This window comes from Sturnira hondurensis, unplaced genomic scaffold, assembly GCF_014824575.4.
Source record: "Sturnira hondurensis isolate 20B ecotype Veracruz unplaced genomic scaffold, ASM1482457v3 Scaffold0021490, whole genome shotgun sequence".
Lineage (NCBI taxonomy): Eukaryota > Metazoa > Chordata > Mammalia > Chiroptera > Phyllostomidae > Sturnira > Sturnira hondurensis.
In genome coordinates, this window is record NW_028094121.1 from 4,073,852 (window position 1) to 4,100,936 (window position 27,085).

At 45.8% G+C, this 27,085-nt stretch overlaps 1 protein-coding gene and 1 non-coding gene across 6 annotated transcripts; both read left to right on the plus strand.

The window, feature by feature from the left end:
- Nucleotides 1-366: 366 nt before the first annotated feature.
- MEAF6 (MYST/Esa1 associated factor 6) lies at nucleotides 367-26,076 on the plus strand. 5 transcript variants are annotated; one of them, XM_037032560.1, is made up of 8 exons: nucleotides 367-511; nucleotides 1,616-1,731; nucleotides 4,886-4,973; nucleotides 5,115-5,160; nucleotides 19,426-19,618; nucleotides 23,019-23,048; nucleotides 23,837-23,870; nucleotides 24,570-26,076. In XM_037032560.1, exons 1-8 carry the CDS (start codon nucleotides 422-424, stop codon nucleotides 24,576-24,578), a joined length of 606 nt encoding a protein of 201 aa, XP_036888455.1. In that variant the 5' UTR covers nucleotides 367-421; the 3' UTR covers nucleotides 24,579-26,076. The 5 variants fall into 5 exon arrangements, 4 of the variants coding, with proteins under 4 accessions (XP_036888455.1, XP_036888457.1, XP_036888458.1 ...); XR_005064569.1 differs by lacking the exon at nucleotides 23,019-23,048 and adding an exon at nucleotides 23,153-23,210 and having other exon boundaries at nucleotides 368-511; XM_037032561.1 differs by lacking the exon at nucleotides 367-511 and adding an exon at nucleotides 747-827.
- LOC118977690 (U6 spliceosomal RNA) lies at nucleotides 12,820-12,926 on the plus strand. Its single transcript, XR_005064584.1, has one exon. It is a non-coding gene; the product is annotated as a U6 spliceosomal RNA (small nuclear RNA).
- Nucleotides 26,077-27,085: the final 1,009 nt, after the last annotated feature.

Sequence of the window (27,085 nt, forward strand, 5' to 3'; positions counted from 1 at the left end):
AAATGAGAGGGCCTGGATGAACGAGGGAGGTGGTAGAAGCAAATGGATTTGCGGGGTCTACCAGGCCGGGGGACTTGGTTTTGGACGGGATCGAGGGGTGAAGGAGAGTTTTCTCACTTGGGCTATTATTCGGTGGACAGTGAAAGTCATTCACTGAAGAGCCTTCACTGTGAGTTTGAGAAGCCTGTAATGGTCAGCCATCCACGAAGAGGAGAAACGCCTGTAGTACTAAAACCCCGAGAGTCCCACCACCAGCGTCCCCCCGGCAGTGCGCGCGCGAGTCAGAGGCCCAGAGCGCCGCGCCGACAGCGTCTCCGGTAGCCTGGTGCGCAGGCGCAGTGAGGCGCGGGCGCCCCCTGGCGGGCGGCGGCGCGCAGGGACCGCCCCTGTCCGGCGGTGCCGCTGCCCGCCTTAGCCCAACATGGCGATGCATAACAAGGCTGCGCCGCCGCAGATCCCGGACACCCGGCGGGAGCTGGCGGAGCTCGTGAAGCGGAAGCAGGAGCTGGCGGTGAGGGACTAGCACCAAGAGAGTCCGGGTGGGGGCCCCGCGCCTGCCCTCGCCTCCAGGCCCCAGCTCCGCCGCGCCAGGCCGTTACTTCGCGGGCGCTGCGCTGCGGCGGGGAATCCGGAGGCCTGAGGCTGGGCTGCGCATTCTGCGGCCCGCCGGCGCCTTAGCTTCCCGGCCGTGCGGGAGCCGGGGTCAGGGGCTGGGCGCCCAGCCGGAGGGTGGGGGGAGGGGGACTGAGCGGGCCGGGGGCATGGGGAAGCGATGGCGCTTGGGGTTGTGGAGCTTCGGTGTGGCAGCGCTGCAAAGGCGCGTGGAGGTGAGCTTTAGGGGTGGGTGAGGGCGGGTGTGTCGGTAGGCTGTAGGCGATTGGTTCGGGCGTGCAGGTGGGCTTCGCTGGGCTGGGGCAGGAGGCGGCTGTGGGAGGGGGACTCAGTCATCCACTATGGTCCTTGGAGGATAGAGGGGCGCGTGTTCTTTTGGGGACTAGGGGTAGATCCATTGAATGGGATTTCTGATGGGCAGGGATGCGATGTGTTTGGGAACGTCTAGAAGGCGACAGGCGAGGGGAGAGGACTCTGTCTAGGGAGTTAAGAATTGTGACAGGCACCCTGGTGGCTAAGCCCTCTTTGCCTCCCTGGGCTTGGTTGGGCACCTGGGAGCCCATCTAACCTGAAGCCCTTCCAGGTTTCCATAGCAACTGGCTGTCCAGCGGAGGCGGTCTTTCTGAGCGGAGAGGAGTGAGTTGGCTAGCAATAGAAGGCTGATCGCCCTACCTTTATGCATGGGAGTGGAGTCTGCATGAGCCAGGGTTCTCCACAATTGGGTTTCCATGAACCCTCTGAAGTAGATACAAAATTCTGTATATGTATGCATTTTTCAGGGGACAAGCTCTCTGTGTTCCATTGTATTCTCAAAGGGATCCAGCAGGACAGGTCTAGACTGTCTTAATCCGCTTGTCTCTCCCCATATCATCCATCTCTCCACAATGTTGGTTTAGTGTATTTGTGCTTGAGTTTAAAAGTCTAATAGCAAGATTTCAGTTTGGTCAGACCTGACGCTTCCGTTTAAGAGGCAGCATCCATTTCCTTGTTTTTCATCTCTCAGGAAACGCTGGCAAACTTGGAGAGGCAGATCTATGCTTTCGAAGGAAGCTACCTGGAAGACACTCAGATGTACGGCAATATTATTCGTGGCTGGGATAGGTATCTGACCAACCAAAAGTGAGTGTCAGAAGCCTGTGGGGTTTGTATCGTGACCTACTGATACTTGTTTTTAGGCTAGTGTTAGTTTTTAGTAGCAGCTTTGCAGGGAGGTGGTGTATAGTAAGTGGTAGTATGAAAAGAGGTTTGGGCTTGAACTTGGACCCTGGCTCAGCCTTAGTCTCACTGAGTAATCCTAAGCAAATCCTACATCTGTAGAACAGGGAAAGTCCCTCCCATGGCACAGGTATGTGTGAGGCTTAAATGAAGTACAGCGTATAATACCTTACACAACAGTGGCCTGTTAATGTTTTCCACATTCGAATCAGTCGTGATGAGTTCTATCCTCACAGTATTTACCATACCTAGTGCCAGCTGCACCCCCATTTATTTATGTACTTCGAAGATTCCATTTATTTATTTATTTATTTATTTATTTATAGAGAGAGAAGAAGGGAGGGAGAAAGAGAGGGAGTGAGACTTGGACCTGCGATTGGTTGGCTTTCACACGCCCCCAGCTGGGGATTGGACCTGCACGTGCCCTGAACGGGAATTGAACCTGTGACCTTTTGATTTGCAGGTCAGCTCTCTATCCACCGAGCCCCAACAGCTAGGGCCACCATTTGTTAGTAATAATAATCTTGAAATCTTTCTAAACTTTTTGGAATTTTTTAAATCTATAGAAAATGGGATGAATAGTGTATGAGCACCTGAGACCCTCCACTGTAATCCATCAGTTGTTAACTTGTTGCCACATGTTTCCCCTCTCTCCTCTTTCTCTGTGATATAGATCAACACACCCAGCTGTGTCTATGTTAGTTTTTTTTTTTAATTTTGAAATAATTGTAGATACATAGGAGGTTACAAAAGTAGTACAGAGGGGACCCCTGACCCTTCACCCAGTTTTCCCCATTGGGTTTTATGTAACTATATATTAAAACCAGGAAATTGCCATTAGCATTGTGTGTGTGTGTGTGTGTGTGTGTGTACTTCTGCCACTTCTAAGTGTGGAGGTTCCTATAACCACCACTGTAGTCGGGATACAGAACTGGGCTGTCACCACAGAGGTCTCAGTTAGGCTACCCCTGTGTGGTTATATCTCCTCTTTCTCCTTAGACTTTCTTGGGGGTTTTCTTGCTACCCCTATTAAAGTTAGAAGGAGACTTCATGGCACATTGCCCCTAAGTATGTCAGCAGTTACATCCTCTAAGATTAAGAACATTTTTCTTGGCCCTGGCTGGTGTAGCTCAGTGGATTGAGTGCGGGCCTGTGAACCAGACGATCGCGGTTCGATTCCCAGTCAGGGCACATGCCTGGGTTGCAGGCCGGTTCCTTGCAGGCTAACTACCAGCAGGGGACGCACAAAAGGTAACCATACATTGATGTTTCTCTCCCTCTCTCCTTCCCCTCTAAAGATAAATAAATAAATAAAATCTTTAAAAAAAAAGAACATTTTTCTTACCTGGCCACAGTGATGCTGATAAAATTAGCACAACATAATAGTATCATCTAATATACAGCCATTATGAAAATTTCCCTAATTGTCCCAGCATGCTGTGCTACCTTGTTTTGATCTGGAGTTGTTCATTGCGTTAGCTATGCTGTCTCTCTAGTCTCTAGTTCAGAAGAGTCTCCCACCCTTTTTGACAGTGAAGTTTATGACATTATGTTGTAGGGTGTCCCAGTTCTACGTTTTTCTTGTTGTGACCTCACGAGAGATCCTTTAAACATTTCTGACCGAAATGTTGCATTAGTGGTTTGTGTACCTCTTATTCATTGTTATTTTATCAGGAGGCACATAATGTCAGATTATGCCATCGTGGGTGCTGCTGAGTTTGACCACGTGACTTCTCCATTGTAAAGTTTATTCCTTTTCTTTTAAATTAACATGTAAGTTTGGAGTTTATACTTTTAGACCGTGGGAATATTACTGTTCTCCCTGCTCCCCCCCCATTTTTATTTGGTGGGTTTAGTCTACATTGTTGATTCCTATCATAATAAGTTATTATACTGGAAGTTGCAAAATGGTGATTTAATTTTACTAGTTTTTTTTACATTTAGTACTGGTATTCTGAAAGAAGAACCTTCCCTTTTTATCTCCTCCCTTTCTTTTTTTTTTAAAGATTTTATTATTTTCAAAGAGAGGGGAAGAGAGGGAGAAAGAGAGGGAGAGAAACATCATTGTGTGGTTGCCTCTCACACGCCCCCTCCTGGGGACCAGGCCTGCAACCCAGGCATGTGCCCTGACTGGGAATGGAACCAGCGACCTTTCAGTTCACAGGTCAGCGCTCAGTCCACTGAGCCACACCAGCCAGCACTTCTCTCTTCCCTTTCATCTTCTCTTTCTCTGTCTCTCATTAATATCACTATAGAGCCCCGGCTGGTGTAGCTCAGTGGACAGAGCACAGCCCCGAGAACCAAAGGGTTGCTGGTTCAATTCCCCAACATGCCTGGGTTGCAGGCCTGGTCCCCAGGAGGGGGCACGTGAGAGGCAACCACACATTGATGTTTCTCTCCCTCTCTTCTTTCCTTCACCACTCTCTAAAAATGAATAAATAAAATATTTTTAAAAATCACTATAGACTCATGGATTTTTTAAAAATTAGTGTTAAAATCTAACACTGTCACTTTTTTATTATAGAGGTTTATTTTTGGTATAAATTAATTTATTGACATGTAGACAGAGAAGTGTTCAAATTGTAAATATAGCTCAGTGACTTTCACGAAGCTGACCCACCCATCATCCTCCTTGATGCTCAGTTTATCCCAAACTTGGCAGGAGGGAGCTTCCTTACGGTGATTCCTTTGTCCTTTTCACTAATTCTATTAGTCTGAGCACATTGTCCCCAACCATTTTTCTAAGGAACCCTGGGTTTTCCTTTAAATTTTCAAAGTTAAAAAAAATTAAGTTTATTTAATAGAGATACTTCATATCACTGGTCTACACTAGTTGTTTTTTAAGTCATTAAAATATACACCTATGAAAATGATTATGAGCCAGCTGAAGCAGCCTCATGCACGGCAGCGAAGGCATTGCTGTGTACACGGGCGTTGGCCAGTCGAGGTGGTGTGGGGGGATGAACACAAAATGAGTTCCGCACGTGTTCCCTGGGACACCCGCAGTGTGAGCCAGAGACAGAGGCGGGTGCTTATAATGACTCCTCGTGTGTTTTAGAAACTCCAACAGCAAAAACGATCGCAGGAACCGGAAGTTCAAGGAAGCCGAGCGGCTTTTCAGCAAATCCTCCGTTACGTCAGCAGCTGTAAGTGACGTGGGCGAAGCTCTGTGCGGTTGGGGAAGACGTCAGTTCCATTTCTGTGCCTCCCCTCGACCCCTGCTGTCTGTAAGAGCTCGTCTAAGGTCCGTGACAGTTTTTATAGTAACTAGTGGTTTTTTCTTCTAGGCAGTAAGTGCATTGGCAGGAGTTCAGGACCAGCTCATTGAGAAGAGTAAGTTACTTTTTCATCAGTGTATTTTGAAGCTTCCGTGGTTTCTACCTTTACCACCTTTCCAACTGTGTATCTGAAGACTGCATCTCTTAATGCTCTTGTGTCTTCTTTCTAGAAGTCCTTCCTTCTGCCACTACTGTCACAGGAAGGGTGATGTGAGCGGCTCAGAACCAGAAAGATGTGTCTTCACTCCTGATAAGTCTTAGGGAATTTTTTTAAGTTAAAAAAAACCCCGCTTTTATCATGAAAAATTTTAGACATACCCAGTAAATCCCCATAGGTCCAATTTAATTTTCAGGAAAATCTGACCCTGCAAACAGATTGTACCTGTGTGTTCTTAACTGTAAAATGGGGAGTAGATCATATTTACTTTGTAATGAACCTTGTCACTTCCTGTGAGCCATGCAGTGTAATTCTGTTCTAATTTCTAGTGACGGGATATAGGCCCGCACACTTTCTGAGTCGGACTCTGTGTGGCGGCGTGGAGTGTTCTCCCTGTGCCCTGCCCTGGGTCGCCTGGAGTGCGACCTCCTTTTTGTACTGTGGCCGTGGGCTTCTTTCAGATGGCACGTCTCACCGTGGGGTCCAGTGTTTTGCTTTGGGGCAGTGGTTTGAAGAAGAGGGATTTTGGTAGTTTGAGAGTTAGGATGTCTCAGCTACTTCCATTAATATCTCTGTACAGATTTCTAAATTTGTAACTCTGTCCTTAACCCCTTTCCTGAGCTTTAGTGATACATTTGTTAGAAAAGTTTTGGAAAATGTCTTCTGCATGTTTCCTTTCAGGTATTCAAATGCAAACATTCTGTCTAAAGCTGAGCTGTTCTGTTTCCTTCAAAGCATGTCTGCCCAGTTTTTCTGTTTAGTACTTCTCCACCATTCAAAACTTTGTAGACATTTTTACTTCTTTTTCTGCCAGCCTAATCCATCATACCAAGTCCTTTTGATTTTTCTTTTGCTATGACCATCAGTTAAATCTTGTGTCTTCTCAGTTAATGCCACTTGTAGAATGGAAGGCCATTTTATCTGCTTTGTGGAGCAGGAAGACTGGTTAAGGAAAATGCCTGGTCTCACCCTTGTGAATCGAGATGGACTACACTCCTTAGGTTTGTGTTTATAAGAATCTCTCGTCCTGCCCCCGTCTTAGTAGAGAGTTCAGTATGGCTCTGTACCTAATTATTCGCTCAGTGTGGCAGTGTCTCCATACTTCCTTTCAGGAGCTTGACTGAGGCAGGTACTTAGGTATTCAAGGTTTTCTGAAGTATTCATAGACCATCCGTCACCCTAAGGTCTTTCTCCTGGATTGAGCTTTGTCTCTGCAACACATCATAGTAGTATTCTTTGGTCTTCCCTATAAAGTTACATTTGGTCTTGTAAAATGTGTCTGTCTGTATTGTAAGGGGATGTTGCAAATGTTGTTTATTATCATTCTTTTTTCAAAGATTTTATTTGTTTATTTTTTAGAGAAGGGAAGAGAGGGAGAGAAACATCAGTGTGAGTTGCCTCTCACGTATCCCCTACTGGGGACCTGGCCTGCAACCCAGGCACGTGCCCTGACTGGGAATCTACTCGGCAGCCCTTTGGTTCACAGGCCCGTGCTCAGTCCACTGAGCCACACCAGCCAGGGCTATTATATATTGTTTTTTAGAAAGAGGGGCAGGGAGGGAGAGAGGGGGAGAGAAACATTGTTTGGTTGTGTCTTCTGTGTGTCCCATCTGGGGACTGAACCCGCAACCTAGGCATATGTCCTGACAGGGAATCAAACCTGCAGCCTTTCAGTTTATGGGCTGATGCTCCAAGCAACTGAGCCATGAGGTCAGGGCTTATCATTCTAATTATTATCCCTTATAGGAATAGTTCTTTTTCCTGAGGGACTAGTGGTTTTTTTTACTGCAAATCAGGTAATTAACTGTTTCCCATTTTGCATGGGTGCTAAATGCTTAAAGCCAGATTTGTGGTACTCCTCTAGAAAGCAAACATGAATTTATAACATGCATTGGACTGAATCTTAGTACTGTATCCAGCTTATTTTCCCCTTCTATTCCTCTTTGCCTTATCTCATTTTAAATTTATTTGACTGGATTTCATTATGTAAACCTTGGCAAGCTGCCTTGAGTTCTTTTTGGAGTAAAGCAGAGTATAGAGAATTACATAAATCCTGGGGTTCATGAATTCAAAAGGTCAGAGCCCCTTTAAAATAATTACATTGTGCCTTGGCAGGTGTGGCTCAGTGGATTGAGTGCTGGCCTGAGAACTGAAAGGTCACTGGTATGATTCCCAGTCAGGGCACATGCCTGGGTTCTTGGCCAAGTCCCTGATTGGGAGTGAGCAAAAGGCAACTAACTGATCAATATCTCGCTCTCAAAACGATGTTTCTCTCACTTTTTGTCTCCCTCCCTTCCTGTCTCTCTAAAATAGATAGATACATAATTTAAAAAACCATCAAAATTGGTGAATTTTTGTGTAAGCTGTTTTAGTATTGAAGATGGAAGAAAATATACAGTATTTTCGGCATATTATGCTTTATTATTTCAAGAAAGGTAAACATGCAACTGAAATACACACAAAAAAGATTTGTGCAGTGCATGGAGAAGGTGCTGTGACTGATCGAACGTGTCGAAAGTGGTTCATGAAGTTTTGAACTGGGGCTTTCTTGCTGGATGGGTAGACCAGTTGAAGTTGGTAGCCATCAAATTGAGACGTTAATTGAGAACAATCAGTGTTCTGCCACATGGGAGACAGCTGACATGTTAAAATATCTAAATCAATAGTTATTGGTGAAAATAAAAATGTCTTTTATTTTACAGAAAAAAATTAGACTTCTTGGCCACCCCAGTATCTTTTTGTCTCTGTACTGCATTATGAGTATTTTTTAAAATATATTTTATTGATTATACCATTACAGTTGTTCTATTCCCCCCCTTCATTCCCCTCCACCCCCACCCTCCCTCCCCCACCATTCTCCCCTCCTTAGTTTATAACCACGTGTCTCAAGTTCTTTGGATTCTATATTTCCCCCACTATTCTCGCCCTCCCCCCTATCTATTTTCTACCTACCATCTATGCTATTTTCTGTACCTTCTCCCCCCTTCTCCCCCTCCCACCCCCCTATTTCTAACCCTCCATGTGTTCTTCATTTCTATGGTTCCACTCCTGATCTAGCTGTCCTCTTATTTTGCTTTTGTTTTAGGTGTGGTTGTTAATAACTGTGCGTTTGCTGTCCTTTCACTGTTAATATTTTTCATCTTCTTTTTCCTATATATGGCCCTTTAGCATTTCATATAATAAGGGCTTGGTGATGATGAACTCCTTGAACTTGACCTTATCTGAGAAGCACTTTATCTGTCCTTCCATTCTAAATGAAAGTTTTGCTGGATAAAGCAATCTTGGCTGTAGGTCTTTGGATTTCATGACTTGGAATACTTCTTTCCAGCCCCTTCTTGCCTGTAAGGTCTCTTTTGAGAAATCCGCTGACAGTCTGATGGGTACTCCTTTGTAGGTGACTGTCCCCTTATCCCTTGCTGCTTCTAGGATTCTCTCCTTCATTTTGGTCTTGGCTAATGTAATTATGATGTGCCTTGGTGTGTTCCTTCTTGGGTCCAACTTCTTTGGCACTCTCTGAGCTTCCTGGATTTCCTGGAAGTCTATTTCCTTTGCCAGACTGGGGAAGTTCTCCTTTATTATTTGTTCAAATACGTTTTCCACTCGTGGCTGTTTCTTTCCCCCTTCTGGTACCCCTATAATTCGGATGTTGGAACGTTTAAAGATGTCCTGGAGGTTCCTAAGCCTCTCCTCATTTTTTTGAATTCTCATTTCTTCATTCCTTTCTGGTGGGATGTTTTGTTCTTCCTTCTGGTCCATTCCATTGATTTGAGTCCCCGTTTCCTTTCCATCACTATTGGTTTCCTGTGCATCTCCCTTCATTTCAATTAGTTTAGCCTTCATATGTTCCTCTAATTTGTGACTTTGTTCCTCTAATTTGTGACTATAATCTACCAGTTCTGTGAGCATCCTGATAAATAGTGTCTTGAATTGTGCTTCTGAGAGGCTGGCAATTTCTCGGTCGCTTAGAGTTATCGGCTCTGGGACTTTGAGTTCTTCTTGTGCCATCTTTTGGGCTGTTCATGCCTGTTACGTAGCAGGAGCAGGATCGGAGCCCTAGGTGTTCACCAGAGCAGGGCAACTCAGTCGCTGGGTTGTGACGTTGTATGTGGGGGCGGGGTAAAAGAGGGACAATGGCTCTCACCGGTGCCGCTGGGCAACTAAGTCGCTGGGTTGTGACGCTGTATGTGGGGGCGGGGTCCAAGAGGGACTCTGGCATCCCGTCTGCCGCCTGCCGCCCCGGCCCTCACCGGTGCCAAAGGGCAACTAAGTCGCTGGGTTGTGACGCTGTATGTGGGGGCGGGGTCAAAGAAGGACTATGGCGTCCTGTCCGCCTCCTGCCGCCACGGCTGTCACCGGTGCCGCCACGGGCCGTCACCGGTGCCGCAGTTGCTGCCGTCACCGGGCCCACGAGTTTCGTCCCACTGCACGCGAGTGTGCCACCGCCGTCAGCCCTCGCCCCCTGGGGCCTTCGTGGTCTGTCTTACTGTGCGCGAATATGCGCCCGCGGTCTGCCCCGCACCCCAACTGGTTCCCGTCTGCCTGCGCGCCTGGGTCGGGGGCCCTGTCCTGCCCGACCCCGCTCGCTGCTGGCTCCGCCCCTCTTACCATCCCCGTTGAACAGTTAGATGTAGTCGGACTTCCGTATAATTCAATTTTCTGTCCTTTGGTTGTGTCTATGTTTCTCCAAACCTTTGTTGTATTCAAACTTAGTTGTGGGAGAAGGCATAGTGTTTCCACCTATGCCTCCATCTTGGCCTGAGTATTTCTCATCTGCCAGTTCCTAGAATTATTTTCAACTAAATCAGATTTGTTGAAATCTTCCCTTGATTTTAATTTCTTTGTTATTGCAATTTTATTTTCATAAATTCTACTTAATTATTTTTCTTTTAAATATTTTATTTATTTATCTTTAGAGGGGTAGAGAAGGAGAGAGGGAGAGAAGTATCAATGTATGGTTGCCTTTCATGTGTCCCCTGCTGGGAACTGGCCTGCAACCCAGGCATGTGCCCTGACTGGGAATCGAACCGCAATACTCTGGTTCAAAGGCCCGTGCTCAATCCACTGAGCTACACCAGCCAGGGCTCTACTTAATTATTTTTAAAATCTGCTGTGTAGCCTTGGCTGGTGTGGCTCAGTTGGTTGGAGTGTCATCCTGTAACCTGAAAGGTGGCAGGTTCAATTCCCGGTCAGGGCACATGCCTAGGTTGCAGGTTTGGTCCCCGGTCAGGGCACGTGGGAGAGGCAACCCATTGATGTTTCTCTCCCTTTCTCCCTCCCAGCCCCTCTCTCTAAAAATCAATAAGCATGTCCTCATGTGAGGATAAAATAAATAAAAATAAAATCTGCCATGTAACTTTTCAATAGCTTTCTCTGCACTTATTTTCAAACTTGTCTATTACTTCTTTAAGTGTAGTGAGTACAGTTATTCTGTAGTCTGTATTTAATTTCACTTTGTGAAGTCCTCGATGGCCTGTTTGTGTTCGTTGTTTCTACCGGTCATCACTCATGAAATCTAGCCTCCCTGTGTGCTTGATTATCTTTGAGCACTGCTCTTATTATTAAGAATATTCGTAGAGCCCTGGCTGGTGTAGCTCAGTGGACTGAGCTCGGGCCTGTGAACCAGACGATTGCGGTTCGATTCCCAGTCAGGGCACATGCCTGGGTTGCAGGCCTGTTCCCCGCAGGGGTCAGTTCCCAGCAGGGGATGCACGAGAAGCAACCATACATTGATGTTTCTCTTCCTCTCTCCTTCCCTTCCCCTCTAAAAATAAATAAATAAAATATATAAAAAAAAGAATATTCGTAGAATAATTTGAGGGCTAGAATGAAGGTGCTGTGCTCTCTTCCAGAGAAGACTTATTTGCTTCTGCAAGGTGCGTGGGCCTCTTTAAACCGAGTTCAAGGTTCGAGGGTCAAGCACCTGAACGACTCAGGTGGTTCAAACCCAGCTTTAATTCCGTGAGAGGTGTGGTCTGTGTTGCCTTTCATATCTTTTCCTTTTTACAGAATCTCACCAGTGTCTCAGAATTTCTGTGTAACAAATCTTGTGGAATGATTTCTCTATTTTTGATCTTTGGTGGCAATGAAGGGAACATCCTCTTTTCTTAGAATTCTGACTTGCATGTTCTTGGATCTCAAGGATTTTAGAGTTTTGCACTTTGGGCATTTTATTTTTAAACTGTTTTGAAAATTTTCCTCAAATGCATTACATTCTGCTTCTCTGGCTTCAGATGTACCCAAACTAGAATAACGAAGTGGGTCAACATGGCTGTAAAGGGGGATTTTATGCAGATTAGTGAAGCATATTTTTTTTAAGAATAAAGGAAAAACAAAATAGGCAGATTTTACCCAGTTTCGTTTAAAGGATCAGCATAGTTTCTACTGTTCGTTCTCCTGGACGACACTGGCGCTTGCAACGATGCAACGACCCGCGTCTCCCCTCTGCTCATGTCCTCCCCGTGGGCGACCCGCTGCTGCTGCTGCTGCTGTAGCATCGTCCTGAGCCCTTTAAATGTTTAGTGCTGGTTGCAAGTTACTGTCTTGACACAATAGCTATTCCTTTCTTTTTATGAGTAGAGTGTCTCATTTGTAGATTCATTAATCAAAATCTGATGTCCTTCGCTGTAGAAATGGGTTGCTCACTGCTTCGTCAGTGAGAAGCAGACCTGCGTGTCTTTCCACAGTGGCAGCGCCCTCTCGTGGGCTGACTCACTGCTGCATTTTCAGGTGTTGTCACCCAGCCCTTCTCCATCAGTCCCTCCTGCTTCCCTGAGCCCAGGAAGAAAATTACTCTCACTTTGTGGTCTCACTTTGTATTTTGACACTGTTTAATTTAGTTTTCTGGGCTCAAATCCCTCTTATAAGCCATTTCTAGCCTAATAATCCTAAAACACAGACTTGTACAGAGAACTCCATAAATATTCATTGTTGGATGTGACTTCTCTGTTCAGACGTTCTTGATGTCTTGCCACATTATGTCCTGCTAACAACTGTTTTACTGCAAAAGGTCTTTGCTGTTTGTTTAGAATGTGACTTGCATGCTTGTGGATCTCAGGAATATTGAGATTTGAACAATTACTGTGTTGCTGACACTAAGCAAACACTTTACTTACATTATCTCATTTAATCCTCGGAGCTACTCCTTGAAAACGGGGAATGCTGCCCTGGGGTAGCCCCAGTGTTTAGCCTGGCGCCTTGTCTGTCGGAGATACTCAACAGAGAAGAGAAAGAATCCTCACGTGACAGATAGGGACGCAGGCCGAGGAAGGTTAAGCCACAGTCAGTTCTCTTGAACCTCACCTTGGCCTGGCTCCCTAGATAAAACCCTTTTCTTACTGTGACATTTACGAGTTCTCTTAACCTGCTATTCCATTTCACCTCATCTCTCAAGTTCTCTGTTTAAAAGATGTTTGATTCACTGGTCCCAGATGTACCCGTGATCAAATATACCTGTGTTTTCTCACCTCTGCCCTTTTGCTTGTGCAGTTTTTGGTACTTATTTTGGCTTCTCATTTTTTTAAGGTCCAGTTTAAATTCTACCCCTAAATGAAGCTTTTCCTGCTCACTTCAGCAGCACATATTCCAAAACTGGAACAATACAGAGAAGATTAGCGTGGCCCCTGCGCTAGGGTGACACGCAAACGCATGAAATGTTCCATTTTGTTTTTTTTTTTTAATATAGATTATGCTGCTACAGTTGTCTCATTTTCCCCCTTCACTCCCCTCCACCCTGCACACCCCCTCTCACCCACATTCCCGCCTTTAGTTCATGTCCTTGTGTCATACTTGTCAGTTCTTTAGCTTCTACATTTCCCAGACTATTCTTACTCTCCCCCTGTCTATTTTCTGCCTACTGTCTATGCTACTTATTCTCTGTACCTTTCCCCCCTCTCTCCCCCTCCCACTCCCCTGTTGCTAACCCTCCATGTGATCTCCATTTTGTGGTTCTGTTCCTGCTCTAGTTGTTTGCTCAGTTTATTTTTGTTTTAGGTGTGGTTGTTAATAACTGTGTGTTTGCTGTCCTTTCACTGTTAATATTTTTCATCTTCTTTTTCTTATACAAGTCCCTTTAGCATTTCATATAATAAGGGCTTGGTGATGATGAACTCCTTGAACTTGACCTTATCTGAGAAGCACTTTATCTGTCCTTCCATTCTAAATGAAAGCTTTGCTGGATAAAGCAATCTTGGTTGTAGGTCTTTGGATTTCATGACTTGGAATACTTCTTTCCAGCCCCTTCTTGCTTGTAAGGTCTCTTTTGAGAAATCTGCTGATAGTCTGATGGGAACTCCTTTGTAGGTGACTGTCCCCTTATCTCTTGCTGCTTCTAGGATTCTCTCCTTCATTTTGGTCTTGGCTAATGTAATTATGATGTGCCTTGGTGTGTTCCTTCTTGGGTCCAACTTCTTTGGGACTCTCTGAGCTTCCTGGATTTCCTGGAAGTCTATTTCCTTTGCCAGACTGGGGGCGTTCTCCTTTATTATTTGTTCAAATAAATTTTCTACTTGTCGCTCTTCCTCTTCCCCTTCTGGTACCCCTATAATTCAGATGTTGGAGCGTTTAAACATGTCCTGGAGGTTCCTAAGCCTCTCCTCATTTTTTTGAATTCTTGTTTCTTCATTCTTTTCTATTTGGTTATTTCTTTCTTCCTTTTGGTCCACACTGTTGATTTGAGTCCCAGTTTCCTTCCCATCACTATTGGTTCCTTGTACATTTTCCTTTATTTCACTTAGTGTAGTCTTCATTTTTTCATCTAATTTGCAACCAAATTCAACCAATTCTGTGAGCACCCTGATTACCAGTGTTTTAAGAGAGGGGTTACCAGTTATTTGGGTGATCAATTATTTTATTTCTTTTTTTATTTTTAGAGAGAGGGGAAGGGAAGGAGAAAGAGAGGCAGAGAAACATCAGTGTGTGGTTGCCTCTCACATGGCCCCCACCGAGGACTGGGCCAGCAACACAGGCACGTGCCCCAGCTGGGAATCAAACCGTGACTCTGTGATTCGCAGCCTGTGTTCAATCCACTGAGCTACACCAGCCAGGGCATGATTACTAGTGTTTTGAACTGTGCATCTGATAGGTTGGCTACCTCTTTGTTGCTTAGTCGTGTTTTTTCTGAAGTTTTTTTTTTTTTTAATTTATTTATCTTTAGAGGGGAAGGAGAGAGGGAGAGGAACATCAATGTATGGTTGCCTTTTGTGCGTCCCCTGCTGGGAGTTGGCCGGCAGGGAACTGGACTACAACCCAGGCATGTGCCCTGACTGGGAATCGAACCGCGATCCTCTGGTTCGCAGGCCCGCGCTCAATCCTCTGAGCTACACCAGCCAGGGCTTTTCTGAAGTTTTGATCTATTCTTTCATTTGGGCCATTTTTTTTGTCTTGATGCACCTGTTATGGAATGAGGGGCGGAGCCTTAGGGTTCCCTGGGCGGGGCAACCCAGTCACTGGGTTGTGAGGCTGTATGTGGGGGCGGGGGTCTGGGAGAGAACAATGGCTCTTGCTCTGCTCTCTGCCAGTTTTCAGTCCCTTCTATCACTTCCCCCAAGCAAACTGGGCCTTTCTGTTGCTAGTTCCGGGTGGGTGGGCTTGTGTACATTCTAGGACCCTGTGGGTCTCTCCAATAAACTCTCCCATGAGGCTGGGAGTCTCTCCTGCTGCTGCCGCCGCCACCCCCGCAGATGTTTTCAATCATCTGTGATTTGAGGCTTTATTTACCGGTCCTGGGGCCCCGTTCCACTCCCCAGTTTTGCTTGGTTTATCTGCGCATGAATGTGGGACCACCCGGTCTGCCAGCTGCCTTGCCCGCCGCACCCCTCCACGATCCACCACCTCGCTCCGTCCACCGGCCGCGCTTTGCTCTGAGTCCTCTCCACCGGGCTGCCGGACTCCGCCCCTCCTATAGGTCTGGATGAATGTTCCTTCTTTAACTCCTTGGTTGTTGGAGTTAAATTCAGTTCGATTTTCTGTCAGTTCTGGTTGTTTTTGTTTCCAAATTGTTGTCGTCCTTATTTTGCTTGTGCGAGGAGGCACAGCGTGTCTACCTATGCCTCCATCTTGGCCAGAAGTCTCCCATCTCGTTTTTAAAGGGGGAAAAGTGGAGCTTTTTCCTGAATAACTCACTCTTTTTAAAAATATTTATTTAATTCTTTTTCAAGTACAGTTTTCTGTCTATTACTCCCATCCCAACCCACCCCGCCCCGTGCTCCCCCCTCCCTCCCATTTCCACCCTTCTTAGTTGTTGTCCATGTATCCTTTATATTTGTTCCTCTAAATCCCTCCCCTATTTCCCCTGAAATTCCCTCCCCTCTCCCTTCTGGTCACTGTCCCCCTGTTCTCTATTTCAGTGTCTTTGGTTATATTTTGCTTGCTTGTTTGTTTTGTTGTTTAGCTTCCTGTTAAAGGTGAGATCATATGGTATTTGTCCTTCAACACCTGCCTTATTTCACTCAGCATAATGCTTTCCAGTTCCATCCATGCTGTTGCAAAAGGTAGGAGCTCCTTTCTGCTGCATAGAATTCCACTGTGTATATGTACCATAGTTTTTTTATCCACTCATTTACTGACGGGAACCTAGGTTGCTTCCAACTCTTGGCTATTGTAAATTGTGCTGCTATGAACATTGGGGTGCATTTGTTCTTTGGGATTGGTGTTTTGGGGTTCTTAGGATTTAATCCCAACAGTGGAATTGCTGGGTCAAAAGGCAGATCCAATTTTAGTTTTCTTAGAAAATTTCATACTGTTTTCCATAATGGTTGTGCCAGTCTGCAATCCCACCAGCAGTGGACCAGAGTCCCCTTTTCCCCACACCTTCTCCACATTTGTTGTTTACTGCTTTGTTTATGATGGCCATTCTGACCGGTGTAAAGTGGTATCTCATTGTGGTTTTAATTTGCATCTCTCTGATGGCTAGTGATACTGGGCATCTTTTCATGTGTCTCTGGATCCTCTGTATGTCCTCCTTGGAGATGAGTAACTCACTCTTTTTCTCTGGGACATCGGTTGCTACCTGGCCTGTTGCTGTCACCACTCACAGGGTTTGACTCGATGGGCACAGTTTTAGCTTATGGAATGTGACCACCGCATCTGCTTACGCAGAGCTCCAACGGCACCCGGCCCCTGGGGGACAGGTAGTGCGTTGCTCACCAGTGTCCTTGAACTGAATTGCCGGTCAAACGCAGAAGGGCCGGATTAGTCAATATGCCTTTGTTGAAAATCAATCAATCATAAATGTTAAAGGTTTTTAAGGTCTGTCCAGAGGTATCCAGCCACGTAACATGAAGAATAGAGACTTTTGAAGTAGATACAAAGTACAAGAAACATTGCTCACAGGACAATGACACCTCAGTCCCCTTTGAAGTAGGCGTCTTGGGACCTCACACAGTTCTCCCAGTTGCTGTCAGCTGCCCCATCGTATTTCTTCAGTCTCATCAATGGTCTGAAATCCCTTCCCTGTCAAAGGTGACTGTAGTTTTGGGAAAAGCCAGAAGTCACAGGGCACCAAACCTGGGCTGTAGGGGGGCTGAGTCATCTCGGTGATTTTATGTTTCACCAAAAAACTCTGCACAAGGCGTGATGTATGAGTGGGTGTGTTGCCGTGATAAAACTGCCACTGCCAGCTGCCCATAGCTGTGACCTGAATCATCCGAATAGTTTCTGTAGAGGAATGTTCAAGCTTAATGCAAAATTGGGTGCAGATTTTTTGCTCTGTTTGCTCCAGCATTTTGAATGTGACAACCACACAGTGCACAGGCTTACTCACCGGCATCTACTGCCCCCACTGACCAGTACAGTGAAGTCATCATTGTTCACACGTGTGCGTTCCAGTCCGCTCTCCTTGGCTGCCAGGTTCCATCGATGTTGCACAAACTGTTCTCGTCATATTAATAACGGCTGGACTTTTTCTGGACAGACCTCCTATATCTGGCTTCTGAACTCCCTCTCTGGTTCTGTGTGTCTGTTCTTATGCCAGTGCCATGTGGTCTTGGTTATGTAGTTTTATGTGGTAAGTATTAAAATTCTTTTGCTAATTTTTGTATGAAATCTATTTTTCTGAACTGTAGAAATACCTGATTGGTTAATATACTTTTTCTAGCCCTGGCTGGTGTGGCTGAGCAGGTTGAGTGCCAGCCTACAAATCAAAGGGTCACCAGTTTGATTCCCAGTCTAGGGCACATGCCTGGGTTGCAGGCCAGGTCCCTGGTTGGGGGTGCATGAGAGGGAATCACACATTGATGTTTCTCTCCCTCTCTTTCTCCTCCCTTTATTGCTCTCTAAAAATAAATAAAGTGTTTAAAAAAATTTTTTTAAATGTATACTTTTTCTGGCTTTATAGTTCTAGAGCTCCCTCTTCTGTTGCTTTCATGAAGTGTTAAAAAATAGGATTTCATTTTAACAGGATTTTGTGATTTCTGCAGTCTGGTTCTATTTCTCTTTTGATTTTGAGAAACCACCTCTTTTACTTCTTGTGTCCATGTGCTACTCAAAATTTTTTTGTTTTTTTAAGATTTTATTTTTATTTATCTTTAGAGGGGGAAGGGAAGGAGAGAGGGAGAGAAATATCAATGTATGGTTGCCTCTCTTGCATTCCCTGCTGGGAACTGGCCTGCAACCCAGGCATGTGCCCTGACTGGGAATCGAACCTTGATCCTTTGGTTTGCAGGCCCGCGCTCAGTCCACTGAGCCACACCAGTCAGGGCCCATGTGCTACTCAATTTGAAATCTCTTCACAGCAGTTTATAATACAAAGACTTGAAAAGAAGAAAACTAGCCCCTGGTCCTACTGTCTACATAACCCCTTTTGACAAATTTTAGAAACAGATAACATACATATATATTTAGCATCCTCCAACAGTTAAGTAAAGTCTTAAAAATAATACATTTACCAAAATTTTATTTATTTTTAGAGAGCGGGGAAGGGAGGGAGAAATAGAGGGAGAGATTGATGTATGAGAGATACATTGATTGGTTGCCTCTCACACGCCCCCAAGGCCCCCAAGTGAGGACCTGGCTTGCAACCCAGACATGTGTCCTGGCAGAGAATCAAACCAAATGGAACCAAACTGGTGACAAACCGATGACCTTTCAGTTTGCAGGCAGGCTGGCACTATGGCACTAAATCCACTGAGCCTTTCTGACCTCTTTCTGACCTTTCAGTTCTCAGGCTGCACTGCACTGAGCCACTTTTTTAGAGAGAGGGGAAGGAGGGAGAAAGAGAGGGAGAGAAACACCAAGGTCATTGATTGATTGCCTGTAGTATGTTCCCCAACCTGGGATTGAACCCACAACCTAGGTGTGTACCCTGACTGGGAATCGTATCCATGACCTTTTGGTTTATGGGATGATGCTCCAACCAACTGAACCTCACCCAGAGCTCATTGGTGCTTCTTACATATGCCCTGACCAGGGATTGAACCTGCAACCTTGATGTGTCAGGACAGTGCTTTAACTTACTGAGCTATCTGGCTAGGGCCAGATAACTTTTATGCAGTGAGGTTATCCTGGTTATGTTCCTATTTTCCAGCTGTGCTTTGATCTGTGGCCTCTGGTTACACTGTTTCCAATTATGTGTCAGGAACTCTGGTAACTGATACTTTGATTCTATGTATCTTTTTGTCATTTAGATGGTGTGATCAATGAGGATAGGAGTATAGTTTGCTTGTTTGTTTTTTCCTGAGCAGGTTTCATTACACAGAGGGCATGGGGCTCAGTCCTTGGCTGTTGCCTTCCTCGTGGCTGCAAGAACATTGCTCAGCTCTTCTCCCTTCCTCTTGGCACAGATGTGTGTCCCCACCCTTTTCTTGATGAACTTCAGGGCCCTCTTGTCCTCGGAGGCCTTGAGCAGCTCCATGGTGTGCTGTTCATAGGAGGCAAAGCCACACACCGCTGAGATCATGTCCCTCGGGAGCTTGGTGTGCTGGGTGAGGTGCCCCCGCGGCAGCCGTGTCTCGGCTGGCTCACGTTCTTTGCCACTTTGTGGTCCTTGTTGAGGCCACGGCCGTGGGGCGGTGGAGAGCCGTGGCTGCTGCTCCTCAGTGGCTGCTGTGGGGGAAGCTAGTTAGTTTTTTTAAAAAAATATAGTAGTTCTCAAAAAAATCTCTCCTGACGACAGATTGCCTGAGGAGTACTGATGGTGCTGCCGGGGCTTTGTGTGTTTATTCCCTCCAGGGGAGCCAGGAAGTGGGACGGAAAGTGACACTTCTCCAGACTTCCACAATCAGGAAAATGAGCCCAACCAGGAGGACCCTGAGGATCTGGATGGATCTGTGCAGGGAGTGAAGCCTCAGAAGGCTGCTTCTTCCACTTCCTCAGGAAGTCATCACAGCAGCCATAAAAAACGAAAGAATAAAAACCGGCACAGGTCAGTGGTAGGGAGCTCCTCCCCCTGCCTCCCCGCCCCCGGCCCGCCCCCACCCACCCAGAGTTTCTGTGACCGTGGCCACGCAGGGGCTTTACTTGAATGAAAACTCTTCGGGGTTGATCTGGCCCTTCGGTTGCTGTTGGGGAGAAGGCCTGTTGGCCCCGATGAAACAGACTGGTTGAGGAGTCGGTGGGCGTGTGCATACCCACGCGGAAGGGCCGCCTTCTCCCTGCTCCTAGTGCAGAAGAATTTTGTTTCACCCAAAGTTGGTTTCGTGCAGTGAATTTGGAGTCCTTTCACAAAGTGGAAAAGGGAAATAGAAATGGAGTCTGTGTGACAGTATTTGAAACATTCACTAGTCCACGTTGGGAAGCTGCAGAGTGGGGTAAAGTCTTTCTCTCAGTGCTGATCCCTGCCTCCTCTTGTTTCCTCGAGAGTGGAGAGAACTGATCTGACATGCCGTATTTTCTTTTTAAATATGCTTTTTTGTGTGTTGCATGTGGTATCTCTGTTTTTGTGTGTCTCTGCAAAATGCTGATTTCAGATATCAGAGGAACAATGTAAAGTCTGTGAGCTATGAGAATGCCTTCCTAGATTAACATTTGTCGCTGTGTTTTTTTGCAGTGCGCAGTGAGGTAGGAATGACATCAGTGGGCAGAGAGGCCAGGCGTTGCCCAGAGAGGGTTTTAGTATTGACTCCACTTGGGGTTTGTATGGTCACGCGAGGCCACTTATCTCAGGCCACTGGAAATTCCACATCTGCCTTCAGAGACGGGAGTGCAGTTTCCAGAATGAGGAGGCTTGGCCTGGCCTTAGACATTTTGGGAGTCCTGGAAGCGAGGAGTGTGTGTGCGGGCTCTTCTCTGGCTCCCCCAGGAGCCCTCATGCTGAGGAGATGAACGGAGGCCTGCAAGGGGTGGGTGGGGCTCCCCGCAGTCCAGTCTTCTTCTGGATCAGGTCGCTGTGCACATGGTAGGATTTTCCTTCCTGCACCCAAGGTGTTAAATTGTTAGCTCTGTGGGTGCGGCATGTGGGAATAATGCAGTATTAACGCTACTGGTTTAAGCCTCTTAGGAATCTGTTGATTCTTTCATTCTGTTAAGAGTTTTTCTTGCTGGTGGTGGTAGCTTTAGGCTGCAGAAATAGTATTTCCTCCAGATTGTGGCTAAGGACTGCCAGCTTAGCGTTTTTCTGCAAACCACAGATCACCAGGCCGATCTCACAAGGGCAGTAAGAAAAAGCACAGATGACAGATCTGTTCTTTTTGTGAGCCTGCTTGTCTGATCGCTGGGACGGGGCTGATGCTGGCTTATCACAAAGAGTAGCAGAGAACCACGCTCTTAAAAATATTTTTCAAAATTGTCGAGTTGACTAAATGTCATGCCCTGTGCTGCTTTTATTAAATATACTCCAGTGTCATTTTATAATAGTAATGGTGCTTTTCCTATTTGGGTCTAGAGTAGGGGATTCCATTAACGTTTCTGGGACATTTTTTTGAATTACTGATGCCAGTAGACACTCTCTAGATAGCTCCTGTTTATTTCAGGCAATACCTCGTTTCCCTTTGTGACCTGATTAGCTGTTGATAAAATGGAATTAGGCATTCAATCTAACTTCTTGTGGGTTCCTAGTAGATTTCTGTAGGGACTGCACTTCTTTCCACCCCTTTTTGTTCTGGCCCTGGAAGCTAACTCCTTCCAGAAAAATACTAGGATTTATGAAGATCTTTGTATTGTTTTTACAAATAGTGTTTTCTGTTTGGGAAGCAGGGTCCTTGGACCGTTTCCCTGGTTTCATCTGCCCGAGCCTGCCCCAAGGCAGCAGGGTGGGGCTGATTCCCCCCCCCCCCTGTCTGGGAAGAGCCCATTGAGTGTGCCTGACTGGTGGCTCAGTGGCCAGTTACGGCCCTCAGACCCCTGCCATCTTTAGTTGGGAAGTGCATCTGTCCCCAACCCTGCGCCCGACTGAGTGAGTGAGTGTGGCAGCGCGGGGCTGGCCACAGTGCGTGCACCTCCGTGAGCTTGCACCCGCATGGTTCCTCCTCTGGCCACGCCCGTGTGGTGGGGTGAGGTCAGCAGTGAATCACCTCCACAAGTGTCTGAGTACCTGCTCTGTGCCAGGCATTGCTTAGTGGTGGGTGGAGCAAAATGGAAGTAAATATGGTTCTTTAGCATAAAGGAATAACTTCTGAATTTGTCCTCTTTAGGAATATGAACATTTATCAGATAATTTTTAGCACTCCTAACTGATCACAATTCACTGTTCAGAATTTTTATATTTTATGTGCTATCTGACTAAGTTTCAGTATCTTTAAAGAAAAAACATTGAAATAATAACTTACAGCGCTCTTTTAGGTTTTTATTTCCATGCCTAACTCCAGAGCCCCTCTGGGTTGTGGGTGAAGTTGTCACCAGGTCGGCACTGTCTGCTTGGTGAACAAGGTTGAGTGATGCTGACAGTTAGATTTTCGACGGTTCCTGGTTTGTGCACTTACTTTCTGCTCTTTCCCAGTGGCCCGGGTGCCGGCTCTCTCCCCCTTCACTCCCGCAGACACTGACTGGGAGGGAGAGACAGCCGCTCGCTTGTTGTTCTGCCGCCCGTGGGTAGTTGGGGAGGTTGGAGCAGCCGGGAGCGGGGCTGGCGTTTGCTCAGGAGGCCTGCACAGACCCCAGCCTGTGGGCCTGGCGCCCCGCGCGACTTTCTCCTGCAATGGCTGCCCTCCGGGTCCCTGAGCCCTGGGTGTTTGTGGGTGTCAACTTCTCTTTGTTTTCATAGGGGTGCAGCCCTGACGTAAACAGTTAACTGCCATCACCAGTTCAGGCTCCGCAGTTTCTGGAACGAGACTCACCTGTCGCTGAAGTGCACTCATTCCACTCCTGGCCCCTAGAATGAGTTCTGTAGAAAAGGACCTCGTTTAGAATGTGTAACTCGTTTAGAACATACTACTTGAGTTAAAAGTTGCAAAATGTTTTTTTAAATGTATATTTTTATCTTTCATTTCGCCGAGTTGTTGGTACTGTCTTCCAAGAGCCTTTCATTGTATGACTAAACCCTTCTTTCTCTGTTTCTCCTAACGCTCTGATTATATCTGTCATCACAATAAATGTTCCCCAAGTTCTAACTCTGAATCTGGCCACTGACAGACGGCCTGCAGGTACCTGGTTTTCTGATGAAATAACTTTTCCTTTCATAGTCTGTTCTTCTGATGTGAAAACCACTGAGGGAAGGGAATCTCCCGACCACAAAATCTTTGGTGCTTTGATGTTTGAAAACTTTATGGCTTAAGATTCTTAAAGCTGATTTTGTTTCTACAAATCTTGCTAGGGTGGCTAATTGACTAATTTATTCAATTAGTATATTAATTTCTATTGCTTTCTTCCTTTCAAATGCTGCCCCTCAGCCCGTCTGGCATGTTTGATTATGACTTTGAGTAAGTGTGACTTGCATTGGTGTCTGTGCTGTGCTGTTCAGTGTGTAGAGACCGTGTGCCTTTCCGAGGCCTTTCTAACCCATAGTTTATCTGTTTAATTGTAGGTATGTATATTAGGTTAGGCTGGGAAGTTTTTTTTAAAAACAGAAAAACGTGATGGAGGTAACATTTTATTTAATAACTTCAGCAAAATTAAGTAAACTTCACTTTTATGCACTTTAATTGCTTTTAAAATAGATAACTTTTACTTTAATTCCTATTTAAATTGATTTTCTGGCTTTGCTTCTTAAGGAAGTTAATAGTTTAAGATCTTGATCTTTTGCTTTGGAAAGATTTAACAATTGAAATCTGCTTCATTTCTTTTGTGTTTCATGCCCAGAAACACAAACTCCTAGTCTCTTTCCTACCCTGGATCACTGTGTGTCTCGGTGATCACCAGCGATGTCGTTACAGAGCTAACACATTAACGTAGAGCATGCCCTCCTAATTCAGTCTCTTTAATGTGCAATTTTGGAATAATTTAAAACAATTGTATGGCTTTCATAACTGCTCTCTGTTTCTTTTTGAGTCATCTAAGTTTGCCTTGTGGCAAGAGTATCTGCTCATTTTTTTAAATACTTGCTTAGTAATATCTGGATAAACAACCAAATATGACATAGTCTAATGAAGAATGTGGATTTTACTTAACCAAATAGTCTCTGTTATAGCTTGTGCCCTATTCAGTAGCTGATTCTTGGATTCTTTTTCTGTAAATTAAAATGCAAATGTTTTTCTTTTTCCCCTCGCAGGATTGATCTGAAGTTAAACAAAAAACCACGAGCCGTAAGTATCAGCCGGACCATTGCAGAGAGGCTGGGGACTTTGTGGGTGACGAGGAAAATGTCTTCAGAGCCTGAGTGTCCCTCATCTGGGATCACAACTCAAGTTTCGAAATCTGGGATGTCAGTCTGTATACACTTCAACTTCTAGGCGTTATTTAGTTTTTTTATGTCGGAGAAAGGAGTTGCACGTTTTTACTGAAGAAGACTTCCCTTCGATTAACTAATGAAGTGTTAATGTTGGTTTTTTGTTTCTGACTGGTGCGCTTAGGATGTCTAATAATTAGGGCAGACTTGGTGTTTCAGTCCCTTTTTGGGCTCAGAGGAGAGGCCATTTTCAGATGTAAAATACTGCGCATTGCATTTAAAATAGAATCTTTGGCTACAGGGTAATCCCCTAACAAGGGGAGATTTTTTTAGGAGATTTTTAAAAAAGATTTTATTTATTTATCTTTAGAGAGGAAGGGAAGGAGAGAAGGAGAGAAATATCAATGTATGGTTGCCTCTCAGGAGTCCCCTGCTGGGAACTGGCCTGCAACCCAGGCATGTGCCCTGACTAGGAATTGAACCGAGATTGTGTGGTTCGCAGGCCCGCGCTCAATCCACTGAGCTACACCAGCCAGGGCCTAGGAGATTTTTTTTTTTTAAGCTTCAAACCAGTGTTCTGCTGAGAATGATTGGGACTTCATTTTTCTCTCTCTAGGACTATTAGAAGAATCATTCGTGCAGAAGCTCCCAGGCCCTAGAGCCCTGCCTCCCCCCTCTGAACTCGAAAAGACACACTTCCCTTGCCCGAATGCGCGGCCGTCCCGCTCTGCTTTCCCAGACCCAGTGCCTGTGACTCTGAGTAGTTCGTTCTGAAATGTGGTGACAAGTCATTTCCGTGAGACCACACCGGATCATTTGCTTTGTGTCATTTTTAGTAACAGAACTGCAGGAAGACCATGACATGGTTCCAATCCCAGCAAGTTGCTAACTGAGTCTCTCCCTTCTTGGGATGAATGTCTGCCCCCGAGACTGGCCGGCCTCGGCTTCATCTGTGACCCCCGTCGAGAAATGGTCTCTGCTTCTGTTTTGTGCTGAAAGTAGAGCAACGGTCACATTTCAGACAGAGGCTGTAAATACCGGGCATTTTCTTATTTCGTTTGTGTTTTATCACTTTTCTATTGTTGTTTTTACCATTTTACTTTCTTTTGGGACTTTTTGTAATGACTTCGTACAGCTCATACCTTCCTGCTGACATATCTAACAATCTGTGTCGCACAGTTGCCGACGCTGAACGGAAAGTAGTCGGTTCGCCAAAAATAAAATGGGGAACTTGGCTCTTTGGTTTTGCGCAGGGGAAAGGTAAAGTGTTTCTTTAATAATTACCTCCCTTAAATCTTTCTGAATTGGAAGCAGTTTCCATGTTGAAGGAGTAGAAAAAGCTGAAAAACATAAGTTTTAATCGGTCCTTTTAAAATATTTTTATTCTTTTATATAAATAAAGTATCACAGGGTTTGACTTCTCATGCTTTACTCTTAAACCTGAGGGTTTTTTTTCACTTATTTATTTGTATCATGCCTTATGGAAATTTTCTTTCCCATCTTACCTTTCTTCGCTGGTATTGCCTGATTAAATAGTGCTTTAAAAATCACGAAGGCATGTGGAAGGGCTGGAGATGGCACCCAAAGCCGATAACACGCGGCGTTCGTGAACAGAGTGAGAGGCTGGGGGCGTGGAGGCCGGCCGCGCCCACGGCCCTGCTCTCGGCAGCCGAGGACCTGGCCGGTAGGTGCCGGCAGCCTCCGCAGCGGTGCTGCTCTGCATTGGCACCCCCGGGAAGCTTCAAAAAACACCGATGCCTGGGCCCCACGCCCAGAAACTCCGGGCCAGGGTACAGTCTAACTGGGGGGATTCCCTCGCAGAGACTCCCTGGGACTCAGACGGGAAGCCGAGTTCGGAATCACCGCACTGGGAGACTGGCTAGTGCAGCTCAAACCCTGTGTTGTGACTCAGTCTGAGGGCCGAGACTTGCGGCCTCACCTTTCCTTTGACTCTGTTTAGTCATAGTCCCTATGCCTATCTCTCTGTTAGAAAAAAATACGTTCCATCTGTGATAATACTGGTAGAGCTGATTGTGGGTGGCGTTGATGGTCAGAACAATTCTACCTTGTCTGTGCAAAAGCTTTCACTCTTGTTCTCAAATAAACCTTTTTCTCCTTTTTTTAATTTTTTTTGGAGTCTGTGGCTATTTAGATGTCTTTGGCTGTATCTTTGGTAGCAGAACGCTAATGTCAGGGACTTTAAGGAAATAGTTTCTTATGTGCAGGCTGTTCCTTTACAAAATGACAAACTGGAGCAATGGAGACCAGAAGCGTCCCCACCGCGTCAGCGCGTCTTCTTTCCGGGAGGGCAGCGGGGGACGGGCGCCTCGGGGCTCCTTGGCTCTGAGGAAAGCAACGGCAGACCTGCCAGCCGCTCTCAGCCGCTCTCGTGGCTGGACTCTGGCTGGGGGTACTGCAGGGCTGCTTTTAAAAAGCTGAGTCACTCAGAGGCATGTCTGTGTGCGTGGATGCGCCCGTGTGTGTGCACGATCACACAGCCAGGCTGCTTGCTCTGTACTTACTTTCTCCGTGAAGCTTTACCATCGACTAAGGGAAGTTCCCTGCGTTACTGGGAACTGGCTGGGCATATTAGGGCTTCTCCAGTCCTAAGAGATGGCATAGTTCCCTGTGTTGGGGTGGTTTAGAAAAGGCACCGAGGGTTACCTTGCCGGTGTATCATGCTTGTCATACTTGTAACCTCAGGCATAGACTCCTGTATTTTGCCATGTGCACTGCACTCCCAATGTGTAATACGCACCCATGTTTTGGGCCCAAACTTTCAGGGGAAAGTTTGGGCCCAAAACATTTTTTCAGGGGAAAAATATTTTTTAAAAGATTTTATTTATTTTTTAGAGAGAGGGGAAGGTAAGGAAAAAGAGAGGGAAAGAAACATCAATGTGTGGTTGCCCCTCACACACCCCTAAACTGGGGACCTGTCCCAAAATGCAGGCATGTGCCCTGACTGGGAATTGAACTGGCAACTCTTTGGTTCACAGTCCTGTGCTCAATCCACTGAGCTACACCAGCCAGGGCCCTAGTTTTCATTTTTGTAATTAGATTATTTATTTGTTTATATTCAGATACTTGTTTTTTTGTATTACAAGAGAATTTTATAATTGTTTGTATTATACA

Bases quoted from the DNA above. Each gene is read 5' to 3' on its own strand.
- MEAF6 (XM_037032560.1), top strand. From the start codon at position 422: ATGGCGATGCATAACAAGGCTGCGCCGCCGCAGATCCCGGACACCCGG. The intron at 1,732-4,885 runs GTGAGTGTCAGA...CGTGTGTTTTAG, and splicing joins AGGTATCTGACCAACCAAAA to AAACTCCAACAGCAAAAACG. The intron at 5,161-19,425 runs GTAAGTTACTTT...TATTCCCTCCAG, and splicing joins GGACCAGCTCATTGAGAAGA to GGGAGCCAGGAAGTGGGACG.